The following is a 23,019-nucleotide window of genomic DNA, read 5'->3' as shown; positions in this document are numbered from 1 at the left end:
CTCAAATCCTCCAACCCTGGCAACATCCTTGTAAATCTTTTCTGAATCCTTTCAAGTTTCACAACATCTTTCCGATAGTAAGGAGACCAGAATTGCATGCAATATTCCAACAGTGGCCTAACCAATGTCCTGTACAGCCGCAACATGACCTCCCAACTCCTGTACTCAATACTCTGACCAATAAAGGAAAGCGTACCTAACACCTTCTTCACTATTCTATCTACCTGCAACTCTACATTCAAGGAGCTATGAACCTGCACTCCAAGGTCTCTTTGTTCAGCAACACTCCCTATGTCCTTACCATTAAGTGTACAAGTCCTGCTAAGATTTGCTTTCCCAAAATGTAGCGCCTCACATTTATCTCCATTTGCCACTTCTCAGCTCATTGGCCCATCTGGTCAAGATACTGTTGTAATCTGAGGTAACCCTCTTCGCTGTCCATTACACCTCCAATTTTGGTGTCATCTGCAAACTTACTAACTGTACCTCTTATGCTCGCATCCAAATCATTTATCTAAATGACAAAAAGTAGAGGACTCAGCACCTATCCTTGTGGCACTCCACTGGTCACAGGCCTCCAGTCTGAAAAACAACTTTCCACCACAACCCTCTGTCTTCTACCTTTGAGCCAGTTCTATATCCAAATGGCTAGTTCTCCCTGTATTCCATGAGATCTAACCTTGCTAACCAGTCTCCCATGGGGAACCTTGTCACTGCTGCATTTAAAAAAAAAAGTGTTTATTTTGTTCATCATGTGAAATCTGTGTCTTCTTGTGCTCTATACATTAAAATTATTGATTCAAACAAATTCTCCAGTAGAGCACAGCATTAGATCAGCATGGTTTCCCTTGTTTAAGGTAAAACAGATTATTTGAATAATCAGTTATCCAAATGAAGTAGTGTCCGCCCATCTTGTCCAGATAATCAAGGTTCTTCTGTGTATTGATTGTGATCCATTAAAGTTTTTGGGGTAAGTTAAGACAAAAATTCCAGACTGTTTAGATGGAGCTTATTATTGCAGTCATTCAACTTGAAAATTATACACCTGGCAGGATAAGAAGACATAAGTGCTGACATTTTGTCAAGACTTGGAAGAAAAATGTCAGGAATAAATGGAGTGAAAGAGAATGTAGTAGTGAATGTTTGCATACTTAGAGTCAGTGTAATATATGTGTGTTGGAGCATACAGTAAAACCCACTCAATCCCAGGAATTGTTTGTTTTAGCTGTAGCTGTCACAAGATTTGTGAGTCCAGGGGAGTTGCGAGCTTCAGTAAAGAACTCTTCTGACCTTCTTCTGAAATCTCTTTGGATGTTGTTCCCTCCTGAATGTAATAATCTGGATTTGAATGCACCTTTTTGCCAAGGGATGTGTTTGTGGGATGTTACTGCACTGGAGCAGTTAATTAGTAATAGTTCCTGTACCTAGTTGGTTAAGTCTTCCAATAATTAAGTTCTTCAAATTTCTGCTTTTTTTGTTCTTGTTTCAACCGTAGTGTTTAAATGAATTCTGTTTTGTTTAAAGCTGAGTGGTTTGGCCAGCTGCATCATACCTGGAATACCCACTTCACATCTGCCTCTAAAATAAGAAAATGTTAAGGTCGTGGCTACATTCTTAAAATATTTTGAGGGGGAGTGTCTGGCCTGGTCCACAACAGCTTCACCAAACCAGTATCACTGGATTTTAATCTCACCGAGTTGGTGGGATTTTCAAACCCCACTCTCAGTGGGGTTTGATCTCTCACAGCTCCTAGGACCTCACTGAAACCTCACAAAACAGAACAGTTCAATTGCTGTTGAGCAAAAAGCCCCATTTTCCAAACATGTTGAATGATGAGATGAGATTTGTGTTGTGAGAAGAGAGACCTCTTTGCATGTATTAGCATACATTAACATGTCATTATTACCTAATCTCACCTCATTAATGTGCAGTTTCTCATGCCCACCTCTCAGGTAGAATCCGGACTGTGACTGTATCCAACATAAAAAGTCACCGCTGTTATTGGGTGGACTTGAGCTCATCACTTGCTCCTCTGACACTCCATACTGGACACCAAATGCTAATATACCATTCACACTACATAGCCAGTGACTGAATGCCACAGACAGTGGTATCCAACCTGTAGGATCCTCTCTGCATCATCATGCAACGTTTCCAATCCGCTGGCTACATGGATCTGCACCACATTGCTGCACTTTGGAGTGCACCGGCATCTGTCATTGGCATAGTGCTGCAAGGTCATTTTATGTGTAGGGACAGGCACCCATCACATTAATCCAACCTGACTGTATCTCAGGACTACTCCTTCATTGCCTTAGTGCTCACTCACTTCGTGCTTATTTTAATGCTGAAGTCTCAAGCGTTTCCCTGTCTTGCCTTGCCTTGCTTTGCTTATCTGTGCTTTGACTCCTCAGCCAGAGCTTAAAGGCCCAACATTACTTGTATCTTGCATGCTGATTTGTACAGTCATGAAGCCAGACAGCTTGTCATGTTTGTCAGCAGTGATCAGTCAATTGGTGGACATGTTGTTGTACTTTTTATATCTATATCGAACCTGTAGCATGTGTCAGCCATGTTCACAGCAAACACACTGTGTTTCAAATGACAAGTCATGGGAGGCTGTCATCGGTGGGGGGATCCCACTATTGTCAGGGCATATTCTGATCTCAGTCCAAGGGCTTGGACACAATCAGCCACATTCAGGGATCTGTATCACTACAGCCCAGGGATGGGCCACACAGTCAGTCATGCAGGTCCAATGCAAAAAGTCGGAGGATTTATGCTACATCAGTCAGGGAACTGCACACAGGTAAGTCATGGGTCTGGTTACACATCAGTTGTGACTTTACTTTGATTTTGGTCTGGGCCACATTTAGTCCAGGGTAGGTCACATTCAATCCTGGCTGTTAGCTCCATGACGGTGGAAGAGGGTTATCAGGAGACAGTGCTGTGCTTGCACTCAATTCATGGGAATGAAGGCAGCAAGGTGGGATGCAGAGGGGACAAGGACTGTGAAAGGGAGAAATTCAAAATATGGGAGAGGAAATTACAATGTATTGGAAGAACATGGGATACTGCGACAGGGATATTTATTGATGGATAACACCATCATGGCTTCAACAGGGGTCTGTGCAGCATGGTGGAGGATAGAGGTCTAGGCTGCTTAACCTGACCTCAGTCGTTGGTAAGATTTGGAGTCCATTGTGAAGGATGAAATCTCTGAATACTTGGGAAGTGCATGATAAAATAGGTACAAAGTCAGCAAGGTTTCATCAAGGGGAGTTCCTGCCTGACAAATCTGTTAGAATTCTTTGAGGAGGTAACAAGTAGGTTGGACCAAGGAGAGCCAATGGATGTTGTCTATCTGGACTTCCAGAAGGCCTTTGATAAGGTGCCACACAGGAGGCTGCTGAGTAAGATAAGGGCCCAGGGTGTTAGAGGCAAGGTGCTAGCGTGGTCAGAAGATTGGCTGTCTGGCAGAAGGCAGAGAGTGGAGATAAAGGGGTTCTTCTAAGGATGGCAGCCGGTGACTAATGGTGTTACACAAGGGTCAGTGTTGGGACCACAACTTTCCACCTTGTACATTAATAATCTAGATGAAAGAAGTGAGGGCATTCTGGCTATGTTTCCAGGTGATACAGGTAGAGGGGCATTGAGGAGGTGGGGAGGCTGCAGAAAGATTTAGACAGGTTAGGAGAGTGGACAAGGATGTGGCAGATGAAATATAACATGGGAAAGTGTAAGGTCATACACTTTGTGAGAAAGAATGGAAGCATGGACTATTTTCTAGATGGGGAGAAAATTCAGAAATCTGAAGTGCAAAGGACTTGGGACAAGTCCAGGTTTCTCTTAAGGTAAACTTGCAGATTGTGTCGGTAGCTAGGAAGGCAAATACAATGTTGTCATCCATCTCAAGAGGACTAGAATATAAAAACAGGGATGTACTTCTGAGGCTTTACAAGGCTCTGGTCAGACCACATTTAGAGTATTAGGAGCAATTTTGGGCCCCATACGTCAGGAAGGATGCATTGACCCTGGAGGGGGTCCAGAGGAGGTTCACGAGAAATGGTCCCAGGAATGAAAGGCTTAACATATAAGGAACGTTTGAGGACTCTGGGACTATACTTGATAGAGTTTAGAAGAATGAGGGGAGGATCTGACTGAAACTTATAGAATACTGAATGGCCTGGACAGGGTGGACGTTGAGAAGATGTTTTCACTGGCAGGAGAGATGAGGACCCAACAGCACAGCCTTAGAGTAAAGGGGAGTCCCTTTAAAACAAAGACAAGGAGAAACTTCTTTAGCCAGAGAGTAGTGAATCTGTGAAATTCATTGCCACAGAAGGCTGGGGAAACCATCTCATTGAGTAGATTTAAAACAGAGATAGACAAGTTCTTGATTGCCAAATGGATCAAAGGTTACAGGGAGAAAGCAGGAAAATGGGTTTGAAAAACCTATCAGGAGAAAGTGAGGACTGCAGATGTTGGAGATCAGAGCTGAAAATGTGTTGCTGGAAAAGCGCAGCAGGTCAGGCAGCATCCAAGGAGTAGGAGAATCGATGTTTCGGGCATGAACCATGATGAAGGGCTCATGCCCGAAACGTCGATTCTCCTGCTCCTTGGATGCTGCCTGACCTGCTGCGCTTTTCCAGCAACACATTTTCAGCTCTTGAAAAACCTATCAGCTATGATCGAATGGCGGAACAGACTTGATGGGCCGAATGGCCTAATTTCTGCTCCTGTGTGTTCTGGTCTAACTAAATCATCAAATAGGCCTGGAATGGAGAATGTAATGCTGAGAACCTAAGATGTAATTCCAATTAGTACGTGGGAAGATGTGGAGGATTAGTACTGATGGGCTGACCAGGCAGTTCCTGGAGAGAAGGGACATGTACATTTGGGGCAGGGGCCTTGAATACCATGCTGAACTTGAGACTCACTGTGCCAAGTGTGACCTGTTTAGTCTTCCAAATTCATGTAACACATAAATGCCACTGCAAATTGAAATGGCTGCAACCACACCTGGAATGAGCCAAATCAGTGAGTCTTTTTTCTGTCTGAGCTTTACTTGTGAGTAATGTGAGGCCCTTAAAGGGGGAATTGCATTAATCAGGCACTTTTGCATTACAGGTTAAGATTACTTGTAGTCATGGCACCATGCATGTGAAATGTATGCAGGGTCCAAATGTGTGGGGTACAAGTGCTGGTCATAAGCAATCTGACACATCATTGATCATTGCAGATTGAAGGTATTAATCTCTGTGAAGCAGAAGTGATCACAGGGAACCCTTAAAGTGGCATCTATAGGTAACAAAGCGCAAATACATTATACAATCTCAGGCATCAAACTGATTCCCTCGCACCTTGAATTATAAGAATTCACTCCTCTTATAAGAGGTGATACCTTACTGAGGTGATGTGCGCTGGGAGGATAAGATTGATTAAAAGTATTTACAATTGGCTGCTAAATCCAGGAATGCCAAGATGAATGCTTGAAGAAATCAAGAAAGCAATAGGCCCAGCAGCAAGCTAATTAGTCTCCTTGAAGACAATGACAGATGATCACCCAAACCTAGCAAATATATGGAAACGGTGGAACACTATCTCAAGCTCATTGCAACAGAGAACTTTGTCACTGAAGAAACTCTCAGCACCATTCCAGAGTTTCCTGTCATGGCAGAACAGGATAGGAAGCCCCTTAACCAGAGCTCAATGAGGTCATTAATTGCCTTGCCAGTGATAAAGATTAGATTAGATTCCCTACAGTGAGGAAACAGGCCCTTCGGCCCTACCAGTCCACACTAACCCTCCGAAGAGTAACCCACCCAGACCCATTTCCCTCAGACTAATGCACCTAGCATTATGGGGCAATTTAGCATGGCCAATTCACCTGACCTGCGCATCTTTGGACTGTGGGAGGAAACCCACACAGACACAGGGAGAATGTGCAAACTCCACACAGACAGTTGCCCGAGCTGGAATCAAACCTGGGACCCTGGTGCTGTGAGGCACCAGTGCTAACCACTGAGCCCTCCTGAAATCATCTGAAGTGATGATTTCAACTTCAGAAAGTTGAAACATCTCCATTAACTCTTGACATGATTTGGACACTTTATCATTAGCACCAGGCCAGGTTCACAGGAAGGTTGCAGGAGGCTATGTCAGGGGCAGCACCGGCATATCTAAAAATAAAGTGTCAACCTAGTGAAGTTACCACGCAGGACGTTTTTTACACAGAGGATGGCATGCATGTGGGATGAGCTGACCGCAGCAGTGGTTGAGGAGGGTACATTAACAACATTTAAATTACATTTGGATAAATACATGGAGAAGAAAGGGTTAGAAGGATATGACCCAATGTGCAAGGAGATGGGATCAACATTGATGGACATTTTGGCTGGTGTGGACCAGTTTGGGCCAAAGGGCCTGTCTCTGTGCTGTAGGACTCTATGACTACTTGCATGTCAAACAGCATAAGTAGCAAGTGATTGGGCTAAGTGAGCCCACAATGAACAGATCAGATCTAAGTTCTGCAGTTCTGTTACATCTGGTTGTGAGTGGTCCACCTGTTGGTGTCTATAACATAGTGTTGTGTGATTTCTAACTTTATTACCTCTTGTGTCCCTGCTACAAAATTTGCACCTCAAAATATGCATGATGCGAAACCTGTTTACAAAAACAAAAGGGATTACAGTGATACCAATTACCAAGGCATCTTTTTTGTTAAGTACTGTGTTAATAGCTCGTTCTGACCAAATTGCAGACCCTAGCATCAAACCTCTTTCTGAAATCTCAGGTGTGGTTTCAGAGTTGGTAGACCAAATGTTGATATGATTTTCTCACTTCAGCAATTACAGGAGTAGTGCCATGATCAGGGTGGACCATTCAATGTTGACTTTGTAGACCTCAGCAGGGCTTTCAAGCATGTCAGCACACTCAGACCCTACAAACCGCTGTGGACAATACGTTGCCCTCATGTCAGTCATTTCTTCATTCCATGAGAATATTCACAGTTTCATAAATTACAATGGAGCACCCATGGCACCAATTAATTAAACAGGAAGCAACCTATAAAGGATACAGGGAAGGTTTACCAGGATGTTATTACAAATGAGGAATTTCATTTATGAGGAATGACTGTTCAAGTTAGAACTGGAACTCGATTTGGAATCTTAGCTCAGGAGCAGATAGATTTGCACTATTGTGAACGAGACACTGGACAGGGAGAGGAGGGAGAATGGAATCAATGGCTATGGAATGCTTTGTACGGGAGGGACAGTTGTCTAAATGCTTAAGTTGTTAAAACTGAGTGTCCCTGAATGGATTGGTCTACTGTCTAAGTGGTCTCAATGGGCCGTTTCTCATTCTATTTCTGATCTTCACCCTTTACTGAAACAAGACTCCACTAAGACAGGTTTTATCTATGATGCGAAGGTGTCAGTGTTGGACTGGGGTGGACAAAGTTAATAACCTCGCAACACCAGGTTATAGTCCAACAGGTTTATTTGAAAGTGCAAACTAACGAAGGAGGGTTGTGCAAAGTTAAAACTCGCACCAACACCAGGTTATAGTCCAACAGGTTTATTTGGAAGCACTAGCTTTCTAAGTGCTGCTCCTTCATCGTGTGGTTGCAAGGTATCAGTGAACCTTCCTGTACGCTTCCCTCTCCAACAGTTCTGCGCAAACTCCGACAGAGCGCCTCCTTCCTGGTCAATCCCAATGTGACGTACACCTCCCATACCCTCGCGCGATTTCCGCGTTCACCTCCCGCACCCTCGCGCGATTTCCGGGTTCGCACCTTTCCCCCTCCCTCCGTGATCCGCCGAAGTCTCGCGCGAACTCCTCCCCTTTCTTTTCCAGCTCTGGGAGCAACATGGCAGTTGGCAAAAACAAGAGGCTGACCAAGGGGGGCAAAAAGGGCGCTAAGAAGAAGATGTAAGTGAGTTAAAATCGGGCGGGAAGCCACCCGCAGATTCTCATCGGCACGATTCCCGCGCGGTATGGGACCTACGTGCAGGGATGGCGGCGATATTTAAGGGATGGTGAGGAGGGGCTGTGGGGCTGAAAGGGAGACGCGGCCGCTGGGCCTGGACCGAGAGGCTGCCCCCCGCCCCCCTCATTAGTGGTGACTGGATACCACTTTCGCTGGGGGTGGTTTAGGAGCACTGGCAGGGAACACAATTCAAAGGAAGTGTCCCAGTTGTGCGAGTCTGGGCCGGTTTAAAGTTTGGAAATGCGAGCGCGGGTTTCCCGGAGCACGCTGGGCAGCTCCGGAGTCAGGTCACTTGTTTTTAAAAAAGCTAAAGCTTGTATCGTTTGGAGCAGTCTTACAGTTGCAGCCGTTCCGAAGGTCCGGAGAAAATGCGGCCTGGCCAGGGCGCTCTCTACTTTTTGCACGAGATCTGTGATCTCATGGCCTGGCACATCCCCACTTAGCACCAGGCCAGGTTCACAGGAGGGTTGCAGGAGGCTATGTCAGGGGCAGCACCGGCATGTCTAAAAATAAAGTGTCAACCTAGTGAAGTTACCAAGCAGGACGTTTTTTTACACAGAGGGTGGTATGCATGTGGGATGAGCTGACCGCAGCAGTGGTTGAGGAGGGTACATTAACAACACTTAAATGACGTTTGGATAAATACATGGAGAAGAAAGGGTTAGAATGATATTTCCCAATGTGCAAGGAGATGGGATCAGCATTGCTGGACATTTTGGCTGGTGTGAACCAGTTTGTGCCAAAGGGCCTGTCTCTGTATTGTAGGAGCTGAAAATGTGTTGCTGGAAAAGCGCAGCATCCAAGGAACAGGAGAATCGACGCTTTGGGCATACGCCTTTCTTCAGGATTCCTGGAGAAGGGCTTATGCCCGAAACGTCGATTCTCCTGTTCCTTGGATGCTGCCTGACCTGCGCTTTTCCAGCAACACATTTTCAGCTCTGATCTCCAGCATCTGCAGTCCTCACTTTCTCCTCTGTGCTGTAGGACTCTGTGACTACTTGCATGTCAAACAGCCTAAGCAGCAAGTGACTGGGCTAAGTGAGCCCACACTGAACAGATCAGATCTAAGATCTGCTTGTGACTAGTGGGCAATTAAACAACTCCATTGGAGGAGGGATCTCCACAAATATCTCCAGTGATGGAAGAGCCCAGTACATAAGTGCAAAAGATAAGGCTGAAGCATTTACATTGATCTTCACCCACAAGTGGATAATTGATCTTGGTCTCCACCAGTGGTCCCCAGCATTACAGATACCAGTCTTCAGCTACTTGAGTTCACTCCACATAATCTCGAGAAATAGTTAGAGACATAGAATGCGGCAAAGCCTATGGACCTTGACAACATTCAGTAATAGTACTGAAGACTTGTGTGCCACAACTTGTCAATCCACAAACCAAGGTCTTCCAATACAGTTACAACACTAGTTTCTACCTGACAATGTGGAAAATCCCTATGAAAGGCTTTTGCCCGAAATGTCGATTCTCCTGTTCCTCTGCTCCCTGACCAATTGTGCTTTTCCAGCACCACGCTCTTCAACTTTATCTCCAGCACCTGCAGTCCTCACTTTCTCATGATATGGAACGTTGTTGAAGTATGTCCTGGACATAAAAGGCATGACTAATCCAGCCTAGCCATCAATCTACCCTTTATCATCAGTAATGTGACCAACGGAATCATCAGTACTGCTATCAAGCAACAAATGATCAGCAATAATCTGCTCATTGACACCCAGTTTGGCTTCTGCCTGGATCACTCCTCTCCTCTGGGTAGTGTCCTAGGCCCAGCTATCTTCAGCTGCGTCATCAATGACTTTCTCTCCATAAGGACAGAACTGGGGATGTTCACACTAGATTGTGTACTGTTTAAGTGAAAGTAGGTATTGCAGATGCTGGAGATTAGAGCTAAGTGTGTGGTGCTGGAAAAGTATAACCAGTTGGGCAGCATCCGAGGAGCAGGAAAATCGACATTTCGGGCAAAAGCTCTTCACCAGGAATACTGGATAGCAGTTTTGCAGGAGGCAGGGTGGATGTTGATGTAATCCAGGTAGCTGTGGGAGTTAGGTTTGTAGAAAATGTCAGTGTTGGTCACCGTTGAGAGAGATGGAGGTGTTCGGGGGGGGTGGGGGTGGAGGGGAGGTTTCAAGAGATGGTCCAGGTGAACTTAAGGTCTGGGTGGAATGTGTTGGTGAATTTGATGAACTGTTCAACCTCCTTGTGGTAGCACAAGGTGACGCTGATACAGTCTTCAACATAGTAGAGGAAAAGGTGGGGAGTGGCGCCGGTGTAACTGCAGAAGGTAGACTGTTTCACATAACCGACAAAGAGACAGGCATAGCTGGGGTCCACGTGGGTGCCCATGGCTACCCCTTTCGTCTGGAGGAAGTGGGAGGATTCGAAGGAGAAATTGTTGAGGGTGAGGACCAGTTCAGCCAAACGAATAAGAGTGTCAGTAGAAGGGTACTAGTGGGGACGTTGGGAGAGGAAGAAACTGCTTGGGGGCCCTGGTCATGGTGGATGGAGGTGTACAGGGAGTGGATGTCCATGGTGAAGATGAGGCATTGGGGGTCAGGGAAATGGAAGTCTTGTTGAAGGGTATGGGTGCTGTCCTGAACGTATGTGGGGAGTTCCTGGACCGGGGGGGGGATTGGACAGTATTGAGGTATGTGGAGACGAATTTGGTATGGCAGGAGCAGGCTGAGGCAATAGTTCAGCGGGGTAGTCAGGCTTGTGGATCTTGGGTAGGAGATGGAATCGGGTGGTGCAGATTCCCGAACTGAGGTTGGAAGCTGTGGGTGGGAGACCCATTCTCAACTCCTCAGATACTGAAGCTGCACATGTTTAAATGCAACAAGATCAAAACAATATCCAGGCTTGGGCTGTCATGTGACAAGTAATGGGTGGCATGGTGGCTCAGTGGTTTACACTTGTTTCACAGTGCCAGGTACCTGGGTTCAATTCCCTCCCAGGCGACTCTGTGGAGTTTGCACATTCTCCCTGTGTCTGCGTGGGTTTCCTCCGGGTGCTCCAGTTTCCTCCCACAATCCAAATATGTGCATGTTAGGTGAATTGGCTGTACTAAATTTCCCGTACTATATTGTCCATAGTGTTCAAGGGTGTGTAGGTTAGGTGCATTAGTCAGGGGTAAATACAGGATAATAGGGGAATGAGTCTGGGTGGGTTGGGCCGAAGGCCTGTTTGCACACTGTAGGCATTCTGATTCTAATTAGTGCCACACAGACGCCAGGCTATGACCATCCTTAGTAAGAGACAATGTAGCCATTGCCCCCATGACATAGTGAGTTTCAGTGATGATAACACACAATCAACATCCTGTGAATTACCATTGACCAGAAACTTTACTGGACTTGGCACATGAAACAGTGGCTACAGGAGCAGGTCATAGGCTAGAGATACTGTGGCAACTAGCTCTTCTGCTGACCCCCCAGAATCTGTCCACTATCAACAAGGCAGAAGTCAAGAGTGTGGTGGAATGTTCCCCTCTTGCCTCGATGGGTGCAGCTTCAACAACACGCAAGAAACTTGACACCGTCCATGACAAAGCAGCCTGCTTGGTTGGCACCACATCCACTTCCCTCCATTTACGCTTAGTAGCAGCAGTATGTACTATCGACAAGATGCACTGCAAAAAGTTATCAAAAGATTCTCAGGTAACACCTTCCTAACACACCACTTCCATGTAGAAGGGCAAAGGCAGCAGATACGTAGGAGCACCACCACCTTCAAGTTCCCCTCTGAGCCACTCACCTTTCAATTTGGAAGTATATAATTCCTTTGTTATTGTTGGATCAAAATTCTGGAATTCCCCTACTAAGGGTGTTTTGGGTGATCGCACAGCAGGTTAATTGCTGCAATTCAAGAAGATAGCTCACCATCACCTTAAGGGTAACTAGGGACAAGGAATTCCTCATGAAGGGTTTTTGCCCGAAACGTTGATCTTCCTGCTCCTCGGATGCTGCCTGACCTGCTGTGCTTTTCCAGTGCCACTTTGAGCTAAACTCTGGTTTCTAGCATCTGCAGTCCTCACTTTTGCCCACAGGGACTAAATGCTGGCCAGCTCACAAAATCAAAAAAAGTCAGTTGTATAAATCCACAAATTCAGTACTTAACTGAAATCTTGTTTCTACTTCTCTACACAGCGTGGACCCCTTCTCCAAGAAGGATTGGTACGATGTTAAGGCTCCAGCAATGTTTAACATTAGAAATCTGGGCAAGACCTTGGTTACAAGAACTCAGGGAACTAGTAAGTATTTAGATTCTCGGACATAAGCTCTTAAGCTTTCAGAGAGATTTAACATAAGATACAGGAGTTGGTATTTCAGCCTCTCAATCCCGCTCCACCATTCAATAAGGTCAGGACCAATCTGCCACAGCCCCCTCAACCCCTCTATTTTAAAAGTCTACCACCTTCTCTTGAATACTTTGTAGTGGAGCCTCAGCAGCTCCGAGGTGGAGAGTTCCAGACATTTGCTACGCTTTGGGAGGTGAAATTCCATTGCATCTCCGTTTTGAATGAGTACCTCTTTGTTCTGTAGCCGTCCCCCGTTCAGGATTTCCCAACTACTGGAAACATATCACCATCTACACTGTCAAATCACTGAAAATCTTGTCCTTCAATAAGTTCAAGTTCTAAGTTAAGAGCTCACCATTTGGATGTATACGTAGAGAATTGGTTGAAAGGCAGGAAACAGTGAGTGTTGATAAGGGGTTCTTTTTCAGATAGGTGACCTATGACCAGGGGTTCCAATGGATGACTACTGGCACTGCAACTATATATTAATGATTTGGAGGAAGGAAATGAATGTACTGTACCCATATTAGCATATTTACAAAAATGGGTGGAAAGGCAGGTAATGAGGGTGCAAACAGTTCACATGGACATTGATAGGTTGAGTAAGTGGGCAAAATGTTGGCAAATGGAATATAAACTGGGAAAATTTGAAGTTCAGTTTGAAAAGGAGAACAAACCACCATTAAATGGGAAAAAAACTGCAACTCCAAGGTACTTGTGCACAAAACACAAAGCTAACCATAAATGCGGCAGATAACTAGGAATGCTAATGGAATGTTGGCCCTTATTTCAAAGGAATTGGAATATAAAACTAAGGAAGCCTTAATGCAACAGTGTGAGATAAATGCTGAGAAGATGGTTCTTGGATGAGTCCAGAGCCAGAGGACATATTCTCAGGAATTGGGGGCAGCAATTTGAATGAGATAAAGAGGATTTTTATTTGAGTGCTGAATAACTCTGGTAGTGCTTGCCAAAGAGACCTTGGGCCACAGTCTTTGTAGATTTAAGACCAAGGTAGATAAGTTATTGATCAGTTGGGGAATCAAGAGTCATGAGGAAAACGTAGGAGAGCAGATGTGAGGAATGTTGGATCAGTCATGATCCTGTGAACACTGGGGCTGAACGGTTTATTTCTCCTTTCCTATTTCTTACAGTCTGTCTACCAAAGTGCAAGCTCTGTTTGCTCCAGTAAAAGCCATCTGCTAAATTTTTAAATTCATTTGTTCAACCTATCAATATCCCCTTGCAGATTCCTTGTCTTCCTTGCACCATGTCCCCTCATCTAGTTTATTTTGAGAGTAAATTTGAATACGTTACACTCTTGCCCCCGGGTCATTAATATTTTTTAAGCTGGTGAAATAGTTTAAAAGTACCTTCATCATCATTAAACCTTCTGGGCTGTGGATATGATAATGGGAATGCATGTCACGTTTTGTTTACATCCTGGATAATTCAGTGATAACTAAGTCCATTCTAATGTTTGTTGCAACATGTCCCGAAGAATTTACTTTTATAAAATGTAAGGAATATAAATTGAACATCTACCAGCAATATTGTGCTGATTTACCTTGTTTTCTCAATTTTCACGTAGAAATTGCCTCAGAAGGCTTAAAAGGCCGTGTTTTTGAAGTGAGTCTCGCTGATTTGCAGAATGATGAAGTGGCCTTCCGCAAATTTAAGTTGATCGTGGAGGACGTTCAGGGCAAAAACTGTCTGACCAACTTCCATGGCATGGACTTAACACGTGATAAGATGTGCTCTATGGTTAAAAAATGGCAGGTAAGATTTAACAGTTACATTATGAAGGATTAAAATTACAAATTTCAGTTTTAGCTTTTTTGTCAGCTCAACTAAATTAATTGCTACATATGTGGTTAATATGAAACTATTAGGACTGAAGCAACTGTACCAGAAACTGAATCATCTATATTTCATGCTTTTGTTTAATTCCATGGAAGTACTAGAGTTTGAATAGTGTGTACTTGGTTTCCTTTGGAATTTCTAGCTGCAAGTACCATAGGTTACTGGAAGTGTTTTATCTGTCTTTTTTCTTTTGCGACTGGGGTCATTATATTACTGGAGTATGTAGTTGCCTTCATACTTCAAGGTGGTTAGTTGTCTTCAGAATCGAAAGTGAATGTTGGGAAACTGTCTTGGAAGTCTTCCCATAAAACATGAGAGCAGGTGAGAGTCCCATGTTCACCTTTGTGTGACTAATGGGCTTTTTGTGACTTTTAAGGATGCAGTGGGGTAAAAATCCTTGCTCTGGAGAAGAGGAAACTGCCCAAAATGTATCCATCAGAGAATCATCAGGGTCAGTAAGTAATCTGAACCTGGTGGTAGACACAAGGTTTTAAGGGAGAGGCTTTTGGCGTAGAGACATGAAATCATGGGTACTTATGCTGAGTATAGCACTCAGCCTGGCCCTGCTTATACCCCTGATCCTATGGCCTGGCGATAACTGCAGGAAATTGGTTTTCAGTAGTACCATCCCACCCTGGAGTTGGATTCCTTAAGGCTCAACAAAGCTATGCTTGTTCTTGGTTGACCCGCAGCAGTGACTGTATGAGACCCTTGAATAGACATTCATTGCTCACTTGATCAGCTCATTAGCATCCTAGTACAGAGGTCACCTACAAGTCATTCTGCCCTTGAATTACTAGAATGGAGGGTTGGAAAGTGGTACCCGGGTGGTTGGTTCAAAGCCCTTCATCTTTAAATTTGCCATACTGGTGAGGAGAAGGATCAACTTCTATCCGTTTAGTCTGTGTACATCAGTGTCAGGAGTGAGAACCTTGGATGATTCATTTGATTTTCTTGGGTATGAGCATTTATTTGGTTAAAGCTTGGCCTCGCCACCTTCCGGTGAGGCTTAAAGTTGGCACTACCAGCTTGATCACAATGGATTGTGAGACATTGGCCAGAAATTTTATTTCAAGTAATGTTTATCCTTCAGCTAATATCTAAAACTGATGACCTGATCATTTTTTATTGCTGCATGTGATTAAGAAGATTAGTTCCTTCATTTCCCATTTTGCAATGGTGTCGAGACTGGACAGGCACCGGTTTAATTTCCAATCCCTTATTCGTAACATTGGTGTCACTGAATGTTTCCACTATTGATGCATCGTTATTGCCCAATTGAATCAGATTACGTTTGCAACTTTGAATTGCTTACATATGTATGCGTATATGATCTTTTAAAAGCTACCCTAGAGTAGTTACAGCTGTTATTGAAATCTAGTCGTATTCAATTATTCTATAGAAATAACTGTCTCAATTTGACAGTGTTATTGTGCATTGAGCTGTTGGAATCATGTTTTCATTTTTTGTTGATATAGACCATGATTGAAGCCCACATTGATGTCAAAACCACAGATGGATACTTGCTTCGCCTGTTTTGTGTCGGGTTCACTAAGAAGCGCAGCAACCAGATTCGTAAAACCTCCTATGCTCAACACCAGCAAGTTCGTACAATCCGTAAAAAGATGGTGGAGATTATGACTCGTGAAGTGCAAACCAATGACCTTAAGGAGATTGTCAACAAGCTGTGAGTAATCTAGCAAACACTTAGTTTGTGATGTGTCTTATACCTCCAGTAGTTCACTGTCCCCAAATTAAAATTGAATGCAAACTTTAAATAAAAAGGAACTTCGTCTTGCCAGTAGATATTTTATGAATTTGGAATCTGAGTAATTACAATTCTGAAGCCATTTCAGCATTGGTTGTTAGTTGCAGATATAGGGCACTGTATTCCAGGAACTGTTCCACTTGGTTTTTAACCATCTAATGTTGATAACATTAGAACCAAAGGTAGACAATTCTCCTGGCCCTGATAGTACCCCCACCCCTTAGCATGTATTCTAAGAGGTGGTGGGGCAAATAGCAAATGCACTTGTGAAAATTTTCCAAAATTCACTGCACTCTGGGGCAGTTCCAGCAGCTTGGAAAACGGCAAATGTCACGTCACCGTTTAAAAAAGGAGGTAGACAAAAGTTAAGGAGTTATAAGATGGTTAGCTTAACTTCTGCAATGGGGAAAAGCTTGAATCTAACGTCAAGGAAGAAATAGCAAGGCATCTAGATAGAAATTGTCCCGTTGGGCAGACACAGTATGGGTTCATGAAGGGCAGGTCATGCTTAACTAATCTACTGGAATTCTATGAAGACATTATGAGAGGGTGGACAAGGGGGACCCAGTAAATGTGGTGTATCTAGATTTCCAAAAGCCATTCAACAAGGTGCTGCACAAGAGGCTGCTGCATAAGATAAAGCGTCATGGGTAATGTATTTAACATGGATAGAGTATTAGCTAACGTAACAGGAAGCAAAGAGTGTTATAAATGAGTGCTTTTCTGGTTGACTAGTGGTGTTCCTCAGGGATTAGTGGGACTGCAACTGTTCACAATTTGCATAGGTGATTGTTAGGGACCACGTGCAGTGTGTCAAAGATTGTAGATGACACTAAGATGAATGGTAGAGCAAAGTTTGTAGAGGACTGTGAAACTTTGCGGAGGGAAATAGTTTGAGTGAGTAGGTAAAGGTCTGGCAGAGTGCAATATTAATAAATGTGAAGTCATTCTTTTGCTAGGAATAACAGTAAAAAGGACTATTATTTGAATGATAAAAAAATTGCAGCACGCTGCTGTGCAGAAGGACCTGGGTGTCCTTGTGCATGAATCATGGACATTTGGTCTGCAGGTGCAACAGATAATTAAAAAGGCAGATGGAATTTTGTTCTTCATTGCTAAAGAATTTAATTTTCAAGACAACAAGGGGGTTATGTTGCAGCTGTACAAGGTGCTGGTGAGGCCACACCTGGAGTACTGTGTGTAATTTTGGTTTCCCTACTTGAGAAAGGATGTACTGGCACTCGAGGGGGTGCAGAGGAGGTTCACTAGCTTTATTCCGGAGTTGACAGAGTTGGCCTATGAGGAAGGACTGAGTAGACTGGGATTATATTCATTGGAATTTAGAAGAATGAGGGGGGATTTTCTAGAAACATATAAAATTATGAAGGGAATTGTTAAGATAAAAGTAGAGAGGATGTTTCCACTGGCCGGTGAAATTAGGACAAGAGGGCATCGCCTCAAGATTAAGCAGAGCAGATTTAGGACTGAATTGAGAAAGAACTTCTTCACCCAAAGATGATGTCTGGAATTCCCTGCCCAGTGAAGTAGTTGAGATTTCCTCAGTAAATACTTTCAAAGTTAAGGTACCATTTTGAACAGTAAACAACTTGAATTATGGAGAGAGGGCAAATAAGTGGATCTGAGGCTATGAAAAGATCAGCTATGAACACACTGAATGGTGGAGCAGGCCCAGAGGGCCAGATGTTTGTATGCACAGTATGTCACATGAGATGTGATTTTCTTACAGGCATGACTGATATAACTGTATATTTGTTATGGTGTGCTATAAATCTGAATATCCTGTGTTCACAAAATATCAGAGTTCACAGCTTCAAAAACAATCTGTCCATTATGGCATTAGTTAATCCGGTTGTTCGGTGTCAATGTTTATGGTGGCGGAGTGGTAATGACCCTGGTTTCTCAATGCAGAACACCCGGCCAGTTTTCTGGGGACATAGGTGCATATCCCAACATAGCAGATAGTGAAATGTGAATTCAGTAACATCTAGCATAAAGAGCTAATGTTGACCATATAACCATTTTGTTTTGAAAACTTCTCTGGTTCACTAATATCCTGAAGGAAGGGAATGTTCTTACCTGGTTTGGCCTATGTGTGATTCCAGACTCATAGCAATGTGGGTGATTCTTAAATTCCCCGAAAGCAATTGGGGAATGTGCAATAAATGGCCCAAACAATAATCTTTAAATAGGTATTGACCTTGGCACTGGGGAGGTTTTTTTAGAACAGGCAAACCAGTACAGCAGTCACCAAAAGAGAAAATACTGGAAAATCTCAGCAGGTCTGGCAGCATCTGTAAGGAGAGAAAAGAGATGACCCGTCAGTTAGACTCGAAACATCAGCTCTTTTCTCTCCTTACAGATGCTGCCAGACTTGCTGAGATTTTCCAGCATTTTCTCTTTTGGTTTCAGAATCCAGCATCCGCAGTAATTTGCTTTTATCCAGTACAGTAGTCATTTGGACAAGTGTTAAATAGTTCTGGACAGCCCCTACAGATCGTTATTGGCAAATCATGTTTAATTTGATTGAGGTTTTTGAAGTAACAAGGTGAATTGAGAGAATAATTTTGGTGATGTAATATTCTCTATGTGAATGGCCTGAACTTGGATGAATGAGGCATGCTTTCAAATTTTGTGGATGACGTGGCTTGAAAGTGTTGTAAACAGAGGAGGGTAGTGATAAAGTTCAAGAGGTCACACAGAATGGTGGTATGTTCAGACATGTTGAAGGTGAAGTTTAAAGAGAAAAAATAATACTATACATTTGAATATGAAGAATGAGAACACAATGTAATGTAAGCCTGCAATTCTAAAAAGGTTGCAAGAACAGACCCATGGATCTATATGCACCAATCAAAAGTTGACAAGAATGTTTAGGAATGTAAGGATGTAGAGTTTTATAAATGGGGATATGGAGTATGAAAGCTGTTTTGGACCTTCAGGTTGCACCTTAAGAAGATCAGTAATGAGGATTTTCAGTTAAAAGGATACATTGGAGAAGTTGGGATTGTGGCAGATGATTGAGAGGGATTTCACTTGTGTTCAAAGTTATGAAGGATTCATAAAATAGCAAGAAACTGCTCCTGTCAGTAGAAAGGTAGAGAACCAGAGGGCAGTAAGATTGTCAGTATAAACAGCTACACCGTTATGGAAAACCTTTCCATAGAAAATGACTAAGATCTGAAATACGAACACAGAAATCGCATGGGGATGCATTGTCTGAGAGTGTGGTAGAAGAAGACTTAATGGGACTTTTGAAAGTTGAACAAACATCTGAGGAGACAGTTTACAGGGATCAGTGCTGGAGAGGTGGATTAACTGAGTTGCTTTTACAGGATGCTGGTTTGGACATGATGCACTGCGACCACACTAAATTTGCTTGGTGAAGTTATAAAGGGGAAGAGGTTACAGGTTTTGCACGTTGAGCAGGGTGTTTGACAAGTTGGGCCAGTGAGGAGTTGTTGGTGGGAAGACTGTTGCCAACAAATATATGGCAGCTATCCTATGTCTATGGATAAAGTCACCAAGAGATACTGAAGTTCATGTTTTAATAAGTCAGTTACAGTAAATTGGTATGGTTTGGTGAGTATGGAACTGAAAGAACAGAAAATTTTAAGAGGGATTATAATTGCTCCTGTCGCAGACTGCAGAGAGGTGAAAGATGAAGAGAGATAATGTACCAATATTATGATGTCATTTTTGATTTGCTTTAGCTGTCATATTCCATGGCAGTTGTAGAACTTGTTTGGAGAGGTTAAACGAAGTAGGAATTTAAGCTACAGTTGGTCTGTGGCAATGGGGAATTGGCCGAGAAGTGCAGGACATGGAAGTAGGTTGACTGATGGTGTGGACGTATAGTCAGAAGTTTATCTCTGGGTTGAATATGACACAAGGTTGCAGTCTTAAGTTTGAGGCAGCAGAATGGAGTCTGGTTGTTTGTAGTAGGGTCGACAGTATAGTTAGCCTGGATGCTTCCAGCTGGGAAGTACTTGCTAACCTTGATTCTTCAAGAGTTACAATTACAACTTTACCAATGACCTCCCCCTGTTTCGTTCTGGTCCTTGTTTTTTCAGTATGGGTATTCAATGCCTCAACACCTCCATTACCACCTAGATAATCTGTAGAACAGAATCCCATCCATCACAATCCTCTGCCTGTTTGAACATGTACTTGTAATGAGTAACATGATTCTGCTGGCTTCCTCCAAGTTAAAATCTGAGAGTCCTTGCTATGTTTAATGTAGCATGCATAGAGAGTTCTTCTTTCTTTATCCACAGTTCTCACCCTTCTTCCTGTACATTAGCTATTGGTTCCAGCTTCTGCCTTTGCCTAAAGTGGAAAATATATTCATCGTTGCCTTGGAGTTTCTGCATCGCTTGTTTTTACATGGTCTAAGTCTGACTCTTCCATGGCACCTCCATTTGTAGGCATGAGTTGCCATTTGGTACTTCCCTTATACCCACTGTCTCACACAGCAAACTTGATTTACTATACTAACCTCTCTTCCCCCCCCCAGCCGTCGCCTGCACCCACTTCCTGCAAAGAACTGTTTCCACTGTGACATCCTGTGTCTTTTTTCATCATCCCTAATGCACACTCCCCAAAATCCTGATGGCTTTGTTTCATTATCTACCTTCCACTGTCCACGGTGTCAAACATGTTTCAGATGAAATTGTGATGTGTTTTTGGTTTTGTAAACTATCTTTTGCTATAGGCAATGTGGTGTTCTGTAGTTTGGGATTGCTCTGCTGGGTGCATGTCTGCCCATGAGCTTCCAGAAGATAATAGTTTTAGTTTTAATCCACTCTCATTCTGATCTGTGTCAGCCTCCACGCTATTGGAGTTCACTGAAAGCTTGGGAAACTGCATCTGCCTTTTGCAGATTTGTGAACTCAACACTGATTTCAGTAATTTCAGATTAGAGCCATTGCTACATTTTAAACATGCTGGCAGTGTTCTGTTTTTGTTGTTTAATCACTTCCACCTTCCATCCTTTCTCACATTTCATTTGTTCTTTGCTTCATATACTATTCTCTATTTGTTATGTTGGTCTTTTGTCAGAATTGGTCATATTTAGCAGTAATGTGTAATATTAACCATTTCCTGCTCATAAGTGCTATATGTTCTGCTTAGTGCTTCCATTGTTTTCGGTTTGTTCCCAATTGTTAGTCTTGCAAAATTAATGTTGGCATTTTAAAGATAGACCATAAATTTAAGTCTCTCTATTGACCGACTTTATTGGAGAAAATTGATGTTGGTCTGTGTAACTAGAGATATGCCTTGTCTACCTGCATTAAACTGGGTTATTGTCCAACAGGTTTATTTGAAACCACAAACTTTTGGAGCCTTGCTCATTCTTCAGGTAGCTAGTTAGCTTTTGGAGCCTCTCTCCTTCTTTACCTTTGTGGGTTTCAAATAAATCTGCTGGGCTATAACTTGGTGTTGTATTGTTTTTGACTTTGTCCTCCCCAGTCCAATATCGGCACCTGCACATCATGTATTAAATTTGAGTGCCCTCTCTTTTATTAGTCTGCTCTCTGAGGGAATAAGCTATGTGGTAGTAATTAGCCAGGGATCTGTAATCAGGGAAGGATATTATCATGGAGGAATATGACAAATTCATTGATAATTTCCATGCTTGTAATATGACATCATCCTGCCCTGTTAATCTTTAATGCTGAGCTGTGGAGTAAATTACTGGGATTGTAGAAAAGAAAAACTTGATTGTCCAGGCAAAAACCCTTTTTTGGATTCTAAATCCATGACTGCTTAGTTGTTTACTATGTAAGATTCTGTGCTGCAAGCTCTTGTTACCAATCTAATGTTGAAGATTAATAATACCCTCTGTGGGAGCATGGATAACATTGAGAGAAATTCATTATTTCTAATCTTAGAAAATTGCTATTTTAGTGCAGATGAGTCTACAGTTACATGGTAGTTTTGATGTAGAAAAAATGGCTGCATCACAGTTGCTATCGTTTTCTGGTCTAAAACCCACTTGCTTTCTTGGCGGTCTTCGTAATCTAGAATGAACTCTGAAACTTTCAAGTGCAGGTGTGAAACTGGTGTCTGCCAAGCTTTAAGTTTGGATTATTTAGTAGAGAAGTGTAAAGACTACAGTAGGTCTAAACCACACAGTATCTAATCTGGGAGTAAGTAGTTTTATTTTAAATGTTAGTAGTTCCTGTCATGCTCTTAACAGTGTAATATTTGCGTTTTAGGATCCCAGACAGCATTGGTAAGGACATTGAAAAAGCTTGTCAGTCTATTTACCCTCTTCATGACGTTTATGTGCGAAAAGTCAAAATGTTAAAGAAGCCCAAGTTCTGAATGTAAGTCTTGATTATTCTTGTACCTTTTTGTTGTGATTCTATTTTACAAATGCATCAAATCATAAATAGCATTGAACAACATTTAAACACTACCTCATAATAGATTCTAGAGCCAAGAATTAAGAGATTTAATTTGGAGAATTGCATCTTCCCATTTCAGGCCATTCATATTTAAAACATTGGGTGGGAGTCTGTTCCAGATGCCAGTCTCTTATTTAAAAAAACATTATTCAGCACTTCCTCTTGCAAAGATTTTTTTTGTGTGTGGAGGGAAGAATTAAAAGAAACAGGAAGAGGTTATGAAAATTGAATGGGAAAAACGAGGTTGCAGTGTTTTTAGAGATGGGAAAGATTTGAGATTGGGTCTCACAAGAGAACATTTTCAATTTAATGTTTTGGGCATCTTGATGCTTAATGATGGGAAACACAGCACGTCAGTTTCAAAGACAAAGCTGATACGTTTGCATCTGTCTTCAGCCAGCAGTACCAACAGGAAGGTCCATCTCAGCCTCTTGCTGAGGTCCCCAGCATCACAGATGCCAGCCTTTAGCTAATTTTAATTCACTCCATATGATACAGGTAGACAACCTTTATCCGAAATCGGAAAAGCTCCAAAGACTGAAAGGTTTTTTGTGAAGCTCCTCTTTCTCTCTCTCCTCTCTCTCTCTCACTCCTCCCTCTCTCTCTCACTCCTCTCTCTCTCTCTCTCTCTCTCTCTCTCTCTCTCTCTCACTCC

The 23,019-nt window shown here is 42.9% G+C and overlaps 1 protein-coding gene across 1 annotated transcript in view; it reads left to right on the top strand.

The window, feature by feature from the left end:
- The first annotated feature begins 7,758 nt into the window (after positions 1 to 7,758).
- The window catches only part of rps3a (ribosomal protein S3A), a 15,907-nt gene continuing 646 nt past the window's right edge, over positions 7,759 to 23,019 (top strand). Inside the window, exons 1-5 of the mRNA XM_072560125.1 lie at positions 7,759 to 7,935; positions 12,151 to 12,254; positions 13,894 to 14,081; positions 15,644 to 15,852; positions 22,173 to 22,279. Of these exons, the coding sequence (XP_072416226.1) occupies positions 7,874 to 7,935; positions 12,151 to 12,254; positions 13,894 to 14,081; positions 15,644 to 15,852; positions 22,173 to 22,279 (670 nt within the window). The 5' untranslated portion in view covers positions 7,759 to 7,873. The remainder of the gene's footprint in view (positions 7,936 to 12,150; positions 12,255 to 13,893; positions 14,082 to 15,643; positions 15,853 to 22,172; positions 22,280 to 23,019) is intronic.

This window comes from Chiloscyllium punctatum, chromosome 1 (assembly GCF_047496795.1).
Source record: "Chiloscyllium punctatum isolate Juve2018m chromosome 1, sChiPun1.3, whole genome shotgun sequence".
NCBI lineage: Eukaryota > Metazoa > Chordata > Chondrichthyes > Orectolobiformes > Hemiscylliidae > Chiloscyllium > Chiloscyllium punctatum.
The sequence above is the reverse complement of the archived record's forward strand: the minus strand, read 5'-3'. Positions and strand labels throughout refer to the sequence as shown.